Source organism: Paroedura picta, chromosome 6, assembly GCF_049243985.1.
Source record: "Paroedura picta isolate Pp20150507F chromosome 6, Ppicta_v3.0, whole genome shotgun sequence".
Classification (NCBI taxonomy): Eukaryota; Metazoa; Chordata; class Lepidosauria; order Squamata; family Gekkonidae; genus Paroedura; species Paroedura picta.
The window spans coordinates 51,157,110-51,171,741 of record NC_135374.1 but is presented as its reverse complement, the minus strand read 5'-3'; the positions used below and the strand labels follow the sequence as shown (position 1 = coordinate 51,171,741).

General features: G+C 37.9%; 1 protein-coding gene across 4 annotated transcripts in view; it reads right to left on the bottom strand.

Annotated features, from left to right (window-relative positions):
- The window catches only part of USP25 (ubiquitin specific peptidase 25), a 93,657-nt gene that overhangs the window by 40,748 nt on the left and 38,277 nt on the right, over positions 1 to 14,632 (bottom strand). For all 4 annotated transcript variants that reach the window (XR_013231889.1, XM_077342415.1, XM_077342416.1 and 1 more), the window contains exons 8-12: positions 6,056 to 6,142; positions 3,801 to 3,938; positions 2,962 to 3,038; positions 2,123 to 2,196; positions 207 to 355 (exon numbers count right to left, since the gene is read on the bottom strand). Coding sequence is in view for 3 of the 4 variants with exons in the window: in XM_077342415.1 (XP_077198530.1) it covers positions 207 to 355; positions 2,123 to 2,196; positions 2,962 to 3,038; positions 3,801 to 3,938; positions 6,056 to 6,142 (525 nt within the window). In the remaining variant the exon portion in view is untranslated. The remainder of the gene's footprint in view (positions 1 to 206; positions 356 to 2,122; positions 2,197 to 2,961; positions 3,039 to 3,800; positions 3,939 to 6,055; positions 6,143 to 14,632) is intronic.

Here is a 14,632-nt window from a genome sequence, read left to right as displayed (position 1 = left end):
AGGTGTATCTCAGTATAAAAAATGAGGGAGGGGCAACAATTGGACTTGGATTTCATCCCTAATTGTATGGTTTGAAAGGCAAAATTAATGACCCATTAAAATATTTTGTATTTCACAGGCGAAACAAGCAACCTATCAAAATATTTCATATCTGTGTAATCAGCACCACAGAAATGGCTAGATGATTCCCAAAGTATACCACTCACCTCCTGGCCAGACTTCCCAGAATTTTCTGAATGTAAGGATTCAATTTCTCCTTCAATCATTGCCGCTTCTAAACACTCGTGCAGATCTTTGAAGCCATTAACCTGAAGTGGATACTGGCCAAACAGCTCTGTATTTTCAAATTTCTTCCCTTATCAGAAGAGGGAGGTATTAACATTGCAACAGTAAGTATTTAGGATCACTTAGGAACTACAAAACTACATTTGATTATGAAGCAGTTTCTATACTGTATTCAAAATCAGAATGAATTAGTTATGTTTATTTGGTCAACAGTATGCAACATAGCTATGGTGAACAAGGAGCGATGGTACCAACTGATATTAATTAGGAGCCAGATATCTACATTAGACACACCCAGATGTTTACATACCTCAGCTTTTTTCTTCAATTGGATTAAATCCAATTGAAGACAATGTTTTAAGCTTTTGAAAGGCCTCTTGTTCAGTCTGCCATGAAACCATAGGATTAATGCTCAAGAAACCCAAGGCCAGAATTCTTTGGGTATGTTGTGGTCATGATCTAACTAAATGAATAAGGATGTATATTTAGAACTGCAATTACCTCTTTCTTCAGATGTATCTTACTTTTAATACATATTCCTGTCTAGTTTGTGGTAAAAAGGTAAAGGTATCCCCTGTGCAAGCACTGGGTCATGTCTGACACTTGGGGTAACACCCTCCATCATTTTCATGGCAGACTCAATACAGGGTGGCCTTGCCAGTGCCTTCCCCAGTCATTACCGTTTACCCCCCAGCAAGCTAGGTACTCATTTTACCGACCTCGGAAGGATGGAAGGCTGAGTCAACCTTGAGCCGGCTGCTGGGATCAAACTCCCAACCTCATGGACAGACAGCATTTCTGCTGCTTACCACTCTGCGCCACAAGAGGCACTAATTTGTGATAGGTCTGCTATTTAGTTTTCTGACTCCTATTTACACTAGCAGTGATATGTAAGAAATTACATCATTGACAAGGTCAAATAAACTTCTCCAGTTATACTTTCTATATATTTAATAAGCAAAGCTAAGCACACTTTTAAACTAACTACAATCTTTCTAAAGGTGAATGAGAAATAAAGAAATACTGTAACAATAACAGTATTCAGAAAGTTATTTCAATAATTTAAATATCTGTTTTAAAAGATACCACTATAAATAAATTCTTTTAAAAATTAAACATTAGAAATCAAAGTTCCTATATGTTGCTGGTAGGCGTATGCCATACAAGTAACACAGTTAAATTACTGGCAACTTACATTTAAAGGATGTCAAGTAGCAACAAAGAAAGGACTTTGTTTGAAATTTGGGTGACCAGCTCTAAGAGTATCTAATATTTTACTAAACAGCTCAAAGTTCTAACTATGCAAGTCAGCTTCATGTACTCATTGGCAAATATGCACAATGCAAATATGCAAGTTCATCTGCTTGATGGTGAAATAGATCATTCCATAAACCTACAACACCTGCAATACTAGTACAATATTTTACATTGTTTATTTGGAAATGTTACAAAGGACTTTAAGAATGATGGCTATTTACTTTAGAGTAAACAGTATGCTCTGATAAAACAATGGGCTGGAACTAATACCTTCCCTTCCATTAAATTGGATATTATGATTTCAAATCTATTTCCAATAAAGAAAGACTTTCTTCAACAAAGAAAGGTGTCCTAGAATTAAAACAAAATCATTCTCCACTGGAAGAAGTTTTTAGAACCATAAGACCAACCCCAATGCATCTTTTGAACTTGCAGATCCAAAGTATTTTAAAGGAATGTTCTTAGATGATTCTGTTCAAACATATCCTCTATAAATTATGTATGAATACATCTGTTTATCACTAAAATGTTGATTAAAGACAACCTTCACTAGAAGAATGTTACCATTCAGGAACAATACCTTCAAGAACACCAACTGCTAGAAACCGCCCATAAAACAGTTCCACCATCGGGTTCTTTGGCTTTTCTCCATCCCTAAAAATACAATAAATATATAAATCCAAAAGGCAAAACTGTTCTGACTAGAAGATAGAAAGAGAGGGGGGGTGGGAAGGGGGAACCCAGGATCTTCTAGACCTAGCCTCGACCAAACACCTGGTGGAAGAGCTCCATCTTGCAGGCTCTGCAAAACTGTGATAGCTCCGAAAGGGCCCTCAGCTCTTCTGGGAGCTCATTCCACCAGGTAGGGGCCAAGACCTAGAAGGCCCTGGCCCCAGTCAAGGCCAGGTGCACCTCATAGGGGCTGGGGATCACCAGCTTATTTGTATCCACAGAGCGAAGAGCCCTAAATAAAATGAAAAGTATTCCAAACAATTGGATAAGTCACAAAATAGTCATCGTGAGCAGTCTACCTCCTCTTGCAAGTGAAATCCCAACAGCTCCATTGGCCTACACTGTGCAAACATGGTGGCTGGTAAGTGCTATTTCTCTTCCGCCATCACTGCATCAAGTAAGCTTTAGAAGGAGCATTTATCCATGTCTTATCAGTTTCATCCCAAGTCTTCCGAGCCATCTCCCTTGTCAGTGAGCTACCTTTCCTATGCTCTATGGGCTATAACATTTGAGAAAGGGTGCCTGGGAGTGATCATGTTAACTGCCCAGGACACTTCTCCATTCCTGAAAGCAAATTTACAAACATTTTCTTCACCAGTTTTGATATACCACATCTCAGCTTCTTTATATGAACAACGACAAAATTAGATTTCTTGTTTTTATTATATGGTAAATCTGGCCACTTACTGTTCCTCCTCAGCTTTTATTTGGAAGGCATCTTCTAGCCAATCTAACAATTTGTGGGTGAATTCACTGACATCTTGCTGTTGAAAAAACAGTAGCAACAAAAGACAATTAATTGCATACATCTATTTGACTGGTCAAAAGATTTGGTTAATATCAGACACTGGTAATGGGTTTTTAAAAATGATACTATTAAAACAGAAAAGCTGTTAATTATCAATCTGAAAGTAATTACAAAAGCAAATTAATGAAGTAAGTTTATGAACACAGTTTTGCTAAGTTGGCAGTAAGGCAATTCTTCCTACTTGGAGACATATGCAGCTATAATAAGCTTTGCTTGGCAAGCTGCAGGGATAGAAAGCAAGCCACTCTCATTAATAACTTTACTAACAAATGATACTATAATGGAATATCTGATGGTAATAAAATATTAGGCAGTACTGCGGATCAATCAAACAACCCTCCATCAAAGTACATGACCTTTGAGGCATCACTGTCATCCCAAGATAAGTAATCTTAACCTACCATCTCCTTTAAAAAAAACAGTCCTTAATTGTCACGGAACACACAGAGACCAAAGAATAAATATTAAAAGTACCAGAATTGACATTTTTGCAATGAATCATGGCAAAATTTCTCATGTGGCTTTTCTAACATGCCCTTGTGTCCACCCAAAATGGATATTTGCTTGCCAGTTCTTTTTAAAGCACACGTGTGAACATTTTCTTAATACTTTTAAACATCCACTGATATTTATGTGAATTATTATATGATTCTATAATTTCTCGAAGTTCTGCACAAATGGACCTTAGTAGTTTAAACATTTAGAGTTATTATATTACCTGCTGGGAGTCATTCGATTTGAATGCATCTTTAAGAATTTCAACAGCTCTTGATGGATCAACATATTTTCTTTTGGAGCCAAAAAGAAGTGCAAATAGGTATCTTAATTCACGCATAAAAGGTAAATTTCTATGTTCCTGTATTCAAAATGAATGTAAATAGTGGTTATTTCCCCCCTACTAAGCATTGTAGCTTTTGACTTAAGAATTCTAAAGCAACCTTTCTCAACTTTTTACCATTGAGAAACCCCTGAAACATTCTTCAGGCTTCAAGAAATCCCAGAATGGCACAATCATGCAGAATATGGCTGGGAAGAATAGCTCTGTACACACCCACCCAGGTCCCTTCCCCTTCACACCTCCTCCAGGCCCATCATTGGCCATTTGGGGGGTGGGGCAGATTGTCATATATGGTCATATTACCCAATACATATATTTTAAAAACGTAAATATATAAAAATTTAATTAACTCCCACTTATTCAGGAAACCCCGGGGCTTCATGAAACCTGGCTGAGAAAGCCTGCCCTAAAGCCTCAAGAAAGACTGCATTGAATCCTGCTTTCCATGAATGTAAGGAGTATGCATAACATTGTGCTTCTCCACCATCTCCTTATCCCAGCTTCACTCTACATACTTCAAAAAGGACAAAATCAGACATGCAAACACAGAGGAGTGTTTGTTGGTATTTTCCTCTTGCATAAGCCATGCAAGTCTCGGAACTGAGCTTGTTCCCACTAGTAGATTTTGCTTGATTTCTGCTAACTTGAGTTTCCAGTGCCACAAAGCATTTTGTTTATAGGGTATACAAAACTCTTGGCAGAAGCTTTTTGGACTGTGCAGAGGACTATCAGGAAATCCATTTATTTGTGTAGAGGCCTTGACACTTTCATAAAGGAAAAGGGGGAGAGAGATGGAAGTATTTTAATAAAATCCATAGAAATTAGGAGTTAACCCATTGTCCCACAATACCATTCATACTCCTTTCTCTGTAAAGAGTTTAAATCTATTTTCCAAATTAGTAACACAATGAATTAACTAAAATTTAAATGTGTACAGCCCTGAGACAATACTGCATTTCTATAGAAAGATGATAATCAAAAAACCAAGTACACGTAGCTAAAACTAAATTTAAAATCACATCTCAATATTTTAAAGCAAAGCTCCCAACTTTAATTTAATTATTTAAGATTACACAGAAAACAGTTGAGTGAGTAATGTTTCACTTAGAAGAAACCATCTTCTATTGCCATCACCAATGAAAAGCTAGAGGCTGGGAAAGATCTCTTGGCATTGTAATGGAATTCTGTGTTTGACTCCCTGGCCTTGGGAAGTGACCAGCAATTCCCTGGGAGGAATGTCTCACAGTTGTATGGAGCAAGCAACATATGGGGAGCTGATAGCCTTTGATCTCTAATAGCAGCATTTTGGTTTCTCTTTGTAAAGTACACTGAATTCTAGGGGATTGATTGGCTGTTTTGACAAAGGATTATCATTGGCTGTATTTGGTTGTGACACAGTCTACTGATGTAACATAATTTGATTTTTGCTATATATTGACTGTCATGTAAGAAGATCATAGTCTGACGAAGGGTGCTTGCACTCGAAAGCTCATGCCTTGAATAAATCTTTGTTGGTCTTAAAGGTGCTACTGGACTGTGATCTCTTTGCTCAAGACCCTTTAAAGATTCTAACAGACAAATTAGGCAACACTGAGAAGATGGATCAATAGTCTGAGTAAAATAATTTGCATATGTACACTCATTGATGAAACAGGGCCAAGAAGTAGAATATGTACTCTGTAAATGTTCATGCCACCATGTAAAGCAGATCACAAATACTTCAAACAATATCATATAGAAATGACAAAAGTATGTCAAGCCTGATCCTATTACTTACTGTAGCTATGTTACAAACATTGTAGCATCTATCTTGTGAGCACCAGAACACAGTTATTCCACTGCCTTTTGATATCAGGTGAAATCCTCCAGGAAGTACAAACTTGCACTATCGTGACAGCTTAGCAATTGTTCCACACCTTTACAATCCCCTACTATCCAAAGAGCATCTATACTAACCCTAACTTTACTGCATAGCCCATGGACCTTATCATTCCATAATCTAATAACAACTATGTACAACATCACTTTCAACAACTCATTTGGAGCATTCCAAAACTGAAAGATAGCAAAATATGATATGAGATGTAAAAAGAACATTGTCTTACTCCATGAGCAATATATGTTTCTACTTATACCTTTTGATTCCGGGGCAGATCTTGAGCACTCGCAGGAGGACTATAATTCAAGACTAGTCTTCGGAATTCCAGCAGATGAAACAATGACTGTGGGGGAAACAATGAAATATTTTTATAACTTTTCACAAAAAAATTAAAGAGTTATATATACACAAATACACCGGAGGTGGGGAGAGAATCAAGTATCAAACTAGTTGTGGTTGTATCTCATACAAGGTGTCTTTTATATTTGTATTTTTAAGAACATAATTCTTCTCTTAAGTCTGTAGCACAGAGTGCACAACTAGTTGTATGAAAGTTATGAATCATGCAGCTACTCTCAGAATCATATCCCAAAGCAGGAAAACTAAAGAATGTGCAGTGCTCTCTCTTGTTTGACATCTTTGAGAAGAGACAAGCAATAGGAAATCCAAATGAGTTCATTTTAAAGTATTTTAAAGTATTGCTACTGTACTTAAAATGAACTAGTGAACATGACCTTTGAATAGCTGCACAACAGGATGAATGTTGAAAGTTCTAGCCAAACCTGCTTAGCAAATTGACTCCAACCATAAAGATGTGTCATTTTTAAATATGGAATCTGCATGCCCTTACTTGCAGCATACTTCTGATTACTAGAAGCTATAAAAACAACAACTTTTGTTGTTTCCTTTTCCTAACTCCCTGGTTGCAACAAGCTGGTCTAAGAAATCCAAGGCTTGTTATGGACAAGTTATGCATACTGTGTATGCATCTAGTTACTGCTGGTAAATAAAACTAGCCTCTTACTGATCCAATATTAACTCAGAATGATCCTTGCAATGCTATTTTTTGCAAAAAATTGAAATGGACGTGTTAAGTCTGAAATAGTGATTAAACTAATGTATTAGTATTGCGTTATTTCAACACAACAATCCTCTATACTATTTAGCACAAAACCCATGGCCGGATCTGTGGAAATGGAATAGAACTTTCCTAGATGCGTTCCTAGTACAGACCACTGAACACTACTTTTTCCCCCCCGTCAAATCATAGCTGATTTATGATGACCTCTGTATCACAACCCTGGTATTCCTTGGTGGTCTCCCTTCCAAATACTGACCCGGGCCAAACCTGCATATTTCCTGGGATCTGATGAGATCAGGCTCATCTAGGCTACATGGTTCAGGGTGAAGACCACTTTAGCCCTGTAGTTTAAGGGCCCCCAGGAACTGTATTGGACACAATACATGACATACCCTCTCCTCTTTGACGGGCAGAAATGCCTTTCCGCCAGTGGAATGCAACTGCTGGAATGAACCATAGCAAATAAGATAATTTTAGTTAGTAGTTTACCTCTGAATAAAGCTATTATTTCCATACATTATGGAAGGCTCTTGCCCTGTGGCTCAAGGAAGAGCCACAGGGCAAGGTAGAAAGTGAACTCTAATGAACTTTTTCTATTTGCAGCAGAAACTGTGGCACCCATAAGAGAAAAAAGCCTACAAACTGCTTGATACATGATAGCCCTCTTTAAGTATTTGAAAGGTTGTCACTTGGAGGAGGGCAGGATGCTGTTTCTGTTGGCTGCAGAGGAGAGGACACGCAGTAATGGGTTTAAACTTCAAGTACAACGATATAGGCTAGATATCAGGGGGAAAAATTTCACAGTCAGAGTAGTTCAGCAGTGGAATAGGCTGCCTAAGGAGGTGGTGAGCTCCCCCTCACTGGCAGTCTTCAAGCAAGTGGATACACACTTTTCTTGGATGCTTTAGGATGCTTTGGGCTGATCCTGCGTTGAGCAGGGGGTTGGACTAGATGGCCTGTATGGCCCCTTCCAACTCTATGATTCTATGATTCAAACAGTTTATTTTGAGACGGTGCAAGGGTGATTATGGCTAGATGAGTAAAAAGGCATTTTACTAATACCCAGAAACTATTAGTTAAGAATGTTGAGCCAAAAGCTCATGAACAAAACAAAATTAGATTAAATTACACTAAGCTTAAGGGCATATTTAATAGAAGAAAGAAGCAATTAATATATCTGATTATAAATTAGTACCAGTTTTTTTTGGAAATAACATTTTTGGCTTTTGTATTTTAGATCTTGATGGAGAACCAGCATATGCAAGAAGATTTTTATTTCTGTACATTCCTTCAAAATTACAGGTATAATTTTAATAAGATTCATTCTTTAGATTTTTTTGTGCATATATAGCTAATAATCTTTTATTTGCAAGGTTGCTTTAGTCTATTCCAGCAAGGAAGTACTAGGTTACTCAACTATATTTCAAATAACTTCTTATAACCATACCAGAAAACAGTCCGCCATATTTAAATGTGGGCTCAAGATATTTGCCCTAAAACAGCAAAGCTTTTTTCAAAAATTACAAAAACTTGAGATTCTGGTATCCTATTTTCTAAGGTAATGCTGAAAATGTAATCAACCTCTCATTTGAAAGGAGATCCTACTGCAGGTACCAATGCAAATGTTAGAGCAGAAAGTCAGTACTCATAGAACCAGTGATGACTGCTCCATAAACAGTGACCAGACATACAAAAACATTTAATCAAAATGGAACACTTCATTTCTAGATATGTAATGAACATGGGTAGGAAAAGGTTTCACTTTTCTAGATAACTTACTTGGAGAGTTATGTCAATGTGGTTGCATTTATGGATTACTGCTACTCGACAAATCCAAAATCCTACTGCCTTTGTAGTTTATAACACATCTTTTTCAGTTCTTAGGTCACTTTCATCTGCATTCTTTAACCCAGAAAGCCAATGTGATATGGAGTTAAGAAATAGCACATTCTAACCTGGAGAACCAGGTTTGATTCCCTAGTCCTTCACCTGAAGCCCACTGGGTGACTTTCTCTCAGAACTCTCTCAGATCCATGATTGTAAGCCACTTTGAGACTCCTTAAGGTAGATAAAAGTGGGGTATAAAAACTTTCTCCTTCTCCTCCTCCATTTTGGCAAACTTTTTTTCTTCAAAGATTCACAGATTTTAAGGATAAAACAATGTCTTCCCACAATTAATGAAACCTTCATTTGGGCTTTCCCAAACCTTCTTTGATCGATTTCTCTTATTGTGCTTTATCCTTCAGGTGTGTAAACCTTAAAAATCTTTTTACCTTCAGAAACCAAAGCAGTATAAAAGAGCACATACAAAAGAGACCTTAGTAATCAACATGCCTACAATATTGCTTCATTCTTGTGGCTTACCCATATACCTTACTTCAAGAATAGCCTGGCACAATTCTGAGACACATTGATTTTGGCTTTACAGCAGTCAAAAATGCCCATGCATTTCACAGTGTTCTGCCCACCTATGATATTGTTGGCTCAGTGGGCAGTGTCTCTTTTACATTTGCACACCAGCATTAAACTATGTATGCACTAAGAGAACCTGAAGTCCCCAAACAGCCATTCATTGTCTTGCAACTTTGTATACATTCCCTAGAGCTCATTCAAACACTGGGACTGGCTGTCATTTTCAAATTCTTTGTGTGACATAGTTGGGCCAAGGCCAACTGGGTTGGGCTAACCAGGACTGCAGATCCAATCCATTCTGGTCAAAAGAAGTGCCTGTATGGCTACCCCTCCCCACATGCATACATTTTCTATGAATAAATCAGTATATAGTAAAATGAATGGAGCATAACCACAGCAAAATTCTTTACTGATCAACAGAACAGGACCATTGTAAGGATGCTTTGAAGAACCTCAACAATAACCTTCCAAGACCTTGCAATCAGCCAGAATCATAGCTATGTTCAATTATTTTATCTCCTGTCCGCAGTTCAAAAAAAGAAGGGCAGGACAACCAATCAAAACAACCAGTCTAACATGGAGAAGCAGTTAATCAAAAGGACAGATAGGCAGGCAAAATACAATTTACCAGTGGGTTTTGGAGATGGTACCTATAAACCAAGGGAGGCATTAAATTACTCCATCAACTCCATGGGAACAACACAAATCCAGAAACCATAAATGCTAAAAGCAGAACAGTTTATAAAAGAAAGTATTGCACACACACAGAGGGAAGTTCTACATAAAAACAGGCACTGTAGAATGATCACCTTGATCATGTTATCATTGGTGGCATCCTGGAAGTGGAGGAAATCCAAACCAGGACTGCAGTTTGATGTCATAAACTACGCAACGCAGTATAGTAAAGTGTCACTTCCTAAAATTGTTTGAATGATCTGAAGTCTCCTGATAATCACCAATCTTTCTAATGCCTTTTTCAAGGTATTTTCTCCAGTACTTCGTATGGAGGGTGGCTTATTGTAGGGACAGAATTTGGTGGTTTCCCCATTACTGATGCAGTTGCAGATAAAGTACAGCAGCAATAGGGCTTTCACACTGCATATTTCTCCACAGTTTCACTGCCCTTATTCCCCAGGTGGCTGCTAATCCCCTGGGCACTAGGGCTTTTGTAATTAAAACAATTCTGCACTATAATATCATTATAATAATTCACTTTTGTAATTATAAGTATAGCTGGGAATTCCACTGTAAAAATACAGGTTCATAAAGTTGGAAGGGTCCCTATAGGCCATCTAGTCCAACCCCTTGTTCAATACAGGATCAGCCTAAAGCTTCCAAGATAAGTAGCTGTCCAGCTGCTGCTTGAAGAATGCCAGTGAGCGGGAGCTCACTACCTCCATAGGTAGAGTGGGAAAAATTAAGACCTAGTTAAATAACACACTACCAGGTTGACCAACAAGAACAAGAGAAAGAAGATTAGGGAGCTTCCACATTGATAACAAAAAGGAGAAAGTTGTGTGTCTTTATCTGCCCCCTTCCATCAAACTTGGACCCAAAAAAAGGACACTGTCTCACCTGGCAAAACATAAACTTGCATGAGTCTGGATACTTAGCAGTTTGTTTCCCAGCACACATCAGAGAAATGAAAGTCATTTCATAATTACAAGGTCCTTTGCTCAGATATTCTATCAAGCTGCTCAAGGAATTGAGGACCCATGTCCTCACCCTGGTCAGGCAGTTTGTAACAGATGCTATATTCTTTCATAGAATCATAGAGTTGGAAGGGGCCATACAGGCCATCTAGTCCAACCCCCTGCTCAACGCAGGATCAGCCCTAACCATCCTAAAGCATCCAAGAAAAGTGTGTATCCAGCCTTTGCTTGAAGACTGCCAGTGAGGGGGAGTTCACCACCTCCTTAGGCAGCCTATTCCACTGCTGAACTACTCTGTGAAATTTTTTTTCCTGATATCTAGCCTATATAGTTGTACTTGAAGTTTAAACCCATTACTGCGTGTCCTCTCCTCTGCAGCCAACAGAAACAGCATCCTGCCCTCCTCCAAGTGACAACCTTTCAAATACTTAAAGAGGGCTATCATGTCCCCTCTCAACCTCCTTTTCTCCAGGCTGAACATTCCCAAGTCCCTCAACCTATCTTCACAGGGCTTGGTCCCAGATCATCTTCGTTGCTCTCCTCTGTACCCTTTCAATTTTATCTACGTCCTTCTTGAAGTGAGGCCTCCAGAACTGCACACAGTACTCCAGGTGTGGTCTGACCAGTGCCCTATACAATGGGACTATGACATTTTGTGATTTTGATGTGATGCCCCTGTTGATACAGCCCAAGATGGCATTCGCCTTTTTTACCGCTGCATCACACTGCCTGCTCATGTTTAGTTTACAATCCACAAGTACTCCAAGGTCTTGTTCACACACAGTGTTACCTACAAGCGTATCCCCCATCCAGTAGACATGCTTTTCATTTTTCTGACCCAGATGCAGAACTTTACACTTATCTTTATTAAATTGCATCATGTTATCATTTGCCCATTTTTCCATTGTGTTCAGATCTTGTTGAACTCTGTCTCTATCTTCCAGAGTATTTGCCAGTCTTCGCAATTTGGTGTCATCTGCAAACTTGATGAGTAGTCCCTCCACCCCCTCATCTAGTCTAGATAATTGATAAATACGTTAAAAAGTACTGGGCCGAGCCCCAAGCCCTGAGGTACCCCGCTACTCACCTCTCTCCAGTCTGATGAAACACCATTGACAACAACTCTTTGAGTGCGGTTCTCTAACCAATGCCCTATCCGCCTGACTATCTGAAAATCCAGATTGCAGTCCTTCAACTTATCCATCAGAACATCATGGGGAACCTTGTCAAAAGCTTTACTAAAATCCAAGTAAATGACATCAACCGAATTTCCACGATCCAGCAAACCTGTTACTTGGTCAAAAAAGGAAACCAGGTTGGTCTGGCAAGACCTGTTGGAGACAAATCCATGCTGACTTCCTTGGATCACCAAATTGTCCTCCAGATATTTGCAGATCACTCCCTTTAATATCTGCTTTGCTTTTCCATCCCTTATCATCATCTAGATTCTTTCCACTGCAGTGTCACTCTCCCCCTTTATTATTTCTTGACAGGCAAGCCCTCTCCTCACATACACTGCCACTCCAATAATTCTTCAACCTTTTCTGTTTGCAAGCTTATGCCTTTTTCCTTATATTTCTTCAAGGGAAAGGAACTACAGACTTACTTTTATAAATGAAAACTGAGAAGTCTGAGAATCTGCTATACCTGTTGTTATAATGATATGGTGCTATAACACAATCCTTGCATCATTTAAAAAATAAGAAGCCTCCATAAGAAAGGGGGGAGGAAATGCTGCCGGAATATTAAGGTATACCAAATACAGATTTTCCTACCCTCACAGGAGCATGATGGAATTTTTGCCTAATTTTACAGCAAACCGGGTATGAGGATTGGAGAAGAGTCACAGAATTCCCTAGAGTGCCACCGTAAAACTGAAAAAAGCCTGCTTACCAAAATAATTGAACTCAGGGCACATAATCAGCCTGAATAGGCTGTTTATGATCCTGTTTTGTAAAACAGATCATGATTATTGGATGACAATAAAAGTGATTACGCACTGAATCATAAATCTGCTTATTCTTGTATTTCTATTGTAGTAACAAATATAAATTATTCCAAACAAAAAATAGTTTAAACATCATATTTATTTATATACCACTGTCCCTGAAGGCTCAGAGGCTATGCAGCGATATGTGTACCAACTTGTAACATACTATTGCTCCACAATAGTCTTTACAATAGTCTGTGTCTTTATAAGAATAGTCATCTAACTATGGCCAGCACTATGACTCATTTAGATAAATGTTCTTATACTTATTGGAATTATGTTTTAAAACTGAACTATTTCCCTCAAAGAAAGACTACTGGTTCCACATCCCACTTTCAGGATTTGCTCCAGATCCTGTTTCTCTTCTCTTCCTCTTTATTTCTTCTGCCTTGTTTTCTAAATGGGAAGTATGCAAACTCATGTAGGCTTTCTCAACTGCAAAACCATGATTTAGTGATCAACTCCATGATGGTGTATTGATTTAAAGGCTAAAGCCTTTATAAAATTATAATTTTATAAACTGTAAATACAGCAATAATTAAGAGGGAAAGAATCACAATATCTAACAAAGCAAGATGAAATAGCATGTGGGAATTTCCTTTTGTTCATAAGCAATGAAAGTGCAATAGCCAGAATCTTTTTAACCTCACTGCTGAAGTTTGTGCTGTCAATACAAGTTGAGTTTCTGTTGTTGTGCAACCACATAAGATGGGGGGGGGGGGATCAAAAGAAGAAATAGTGGAACCAGCTGATTTTCTAGCTTAAGGCTATGCCTTGGTTCATGTCTAAGGGTAATTTTTATAACATCCAAGTTTGACTGTAAGTGCTGGAAATGTTATGTTAAAGTGGGATTTTTTTGTTGTGGCTTTGTTTTTATATTTACAGGCAACAGACATCTACAGTATTCAGCAATGCAAAACCTCAAGCAAATGGGGACTTTGGGGAGTAGAGGGAGGGATGATATTGTAATATTGTAATCAGATATTTTTTCTTGTCCGTTCTATATAAAAATAAATAAATAAATAAATAAATAAATAAATAAATAAATAAATAAATAAATAAATAAATAAATAAAAAGAAGAAGAAATAGTAAAAGACTAAATTAGTGTGAGGTACTTTCATATCTCATAAAGGTTTAGAAGCAACTTTAAATAAAACTTAAGGAAAATATGAATTTGGAATCCTTTTCAGAACTGCTGTTTATTGTTCAACATGTGGTTCCAAGTCCTGTTTAGCTGTGACACATGCACAGACAAACATGGAACTGAGTATTCAGAAAAGACTCGCTACTTTTGTTACCACGTGAAAACAGCTTCTCCTTTCTGGAAATTGACAAACCTGACAGAACAGATATCAAGAAATGCTGACTCAAGTTGAAAATTCTAACAAGCAAACACTTGGTGAACAGAGAACACTCAGAAAACTTACTTCATGTTAGTACATGTTTCCAAAAGTACATTTGTACTAGAATAAGATTGTTTTCACTTTATTTTAATATACTACACATAGCATGTCACTGATTAGTGAAGCCAACACTATATATGTCAGACTTCTATAAAAATATGTCAGGCTTCAAAAGATCTTAAGGGAAAGTATGAAATATTGTTACACAGTTGATGCAACTTAAGGAGCCTACAGACCTGTGGTTAAATGAATACTGCAATAGGTAATATCCAAAATTATCCCACATGGAGTAAA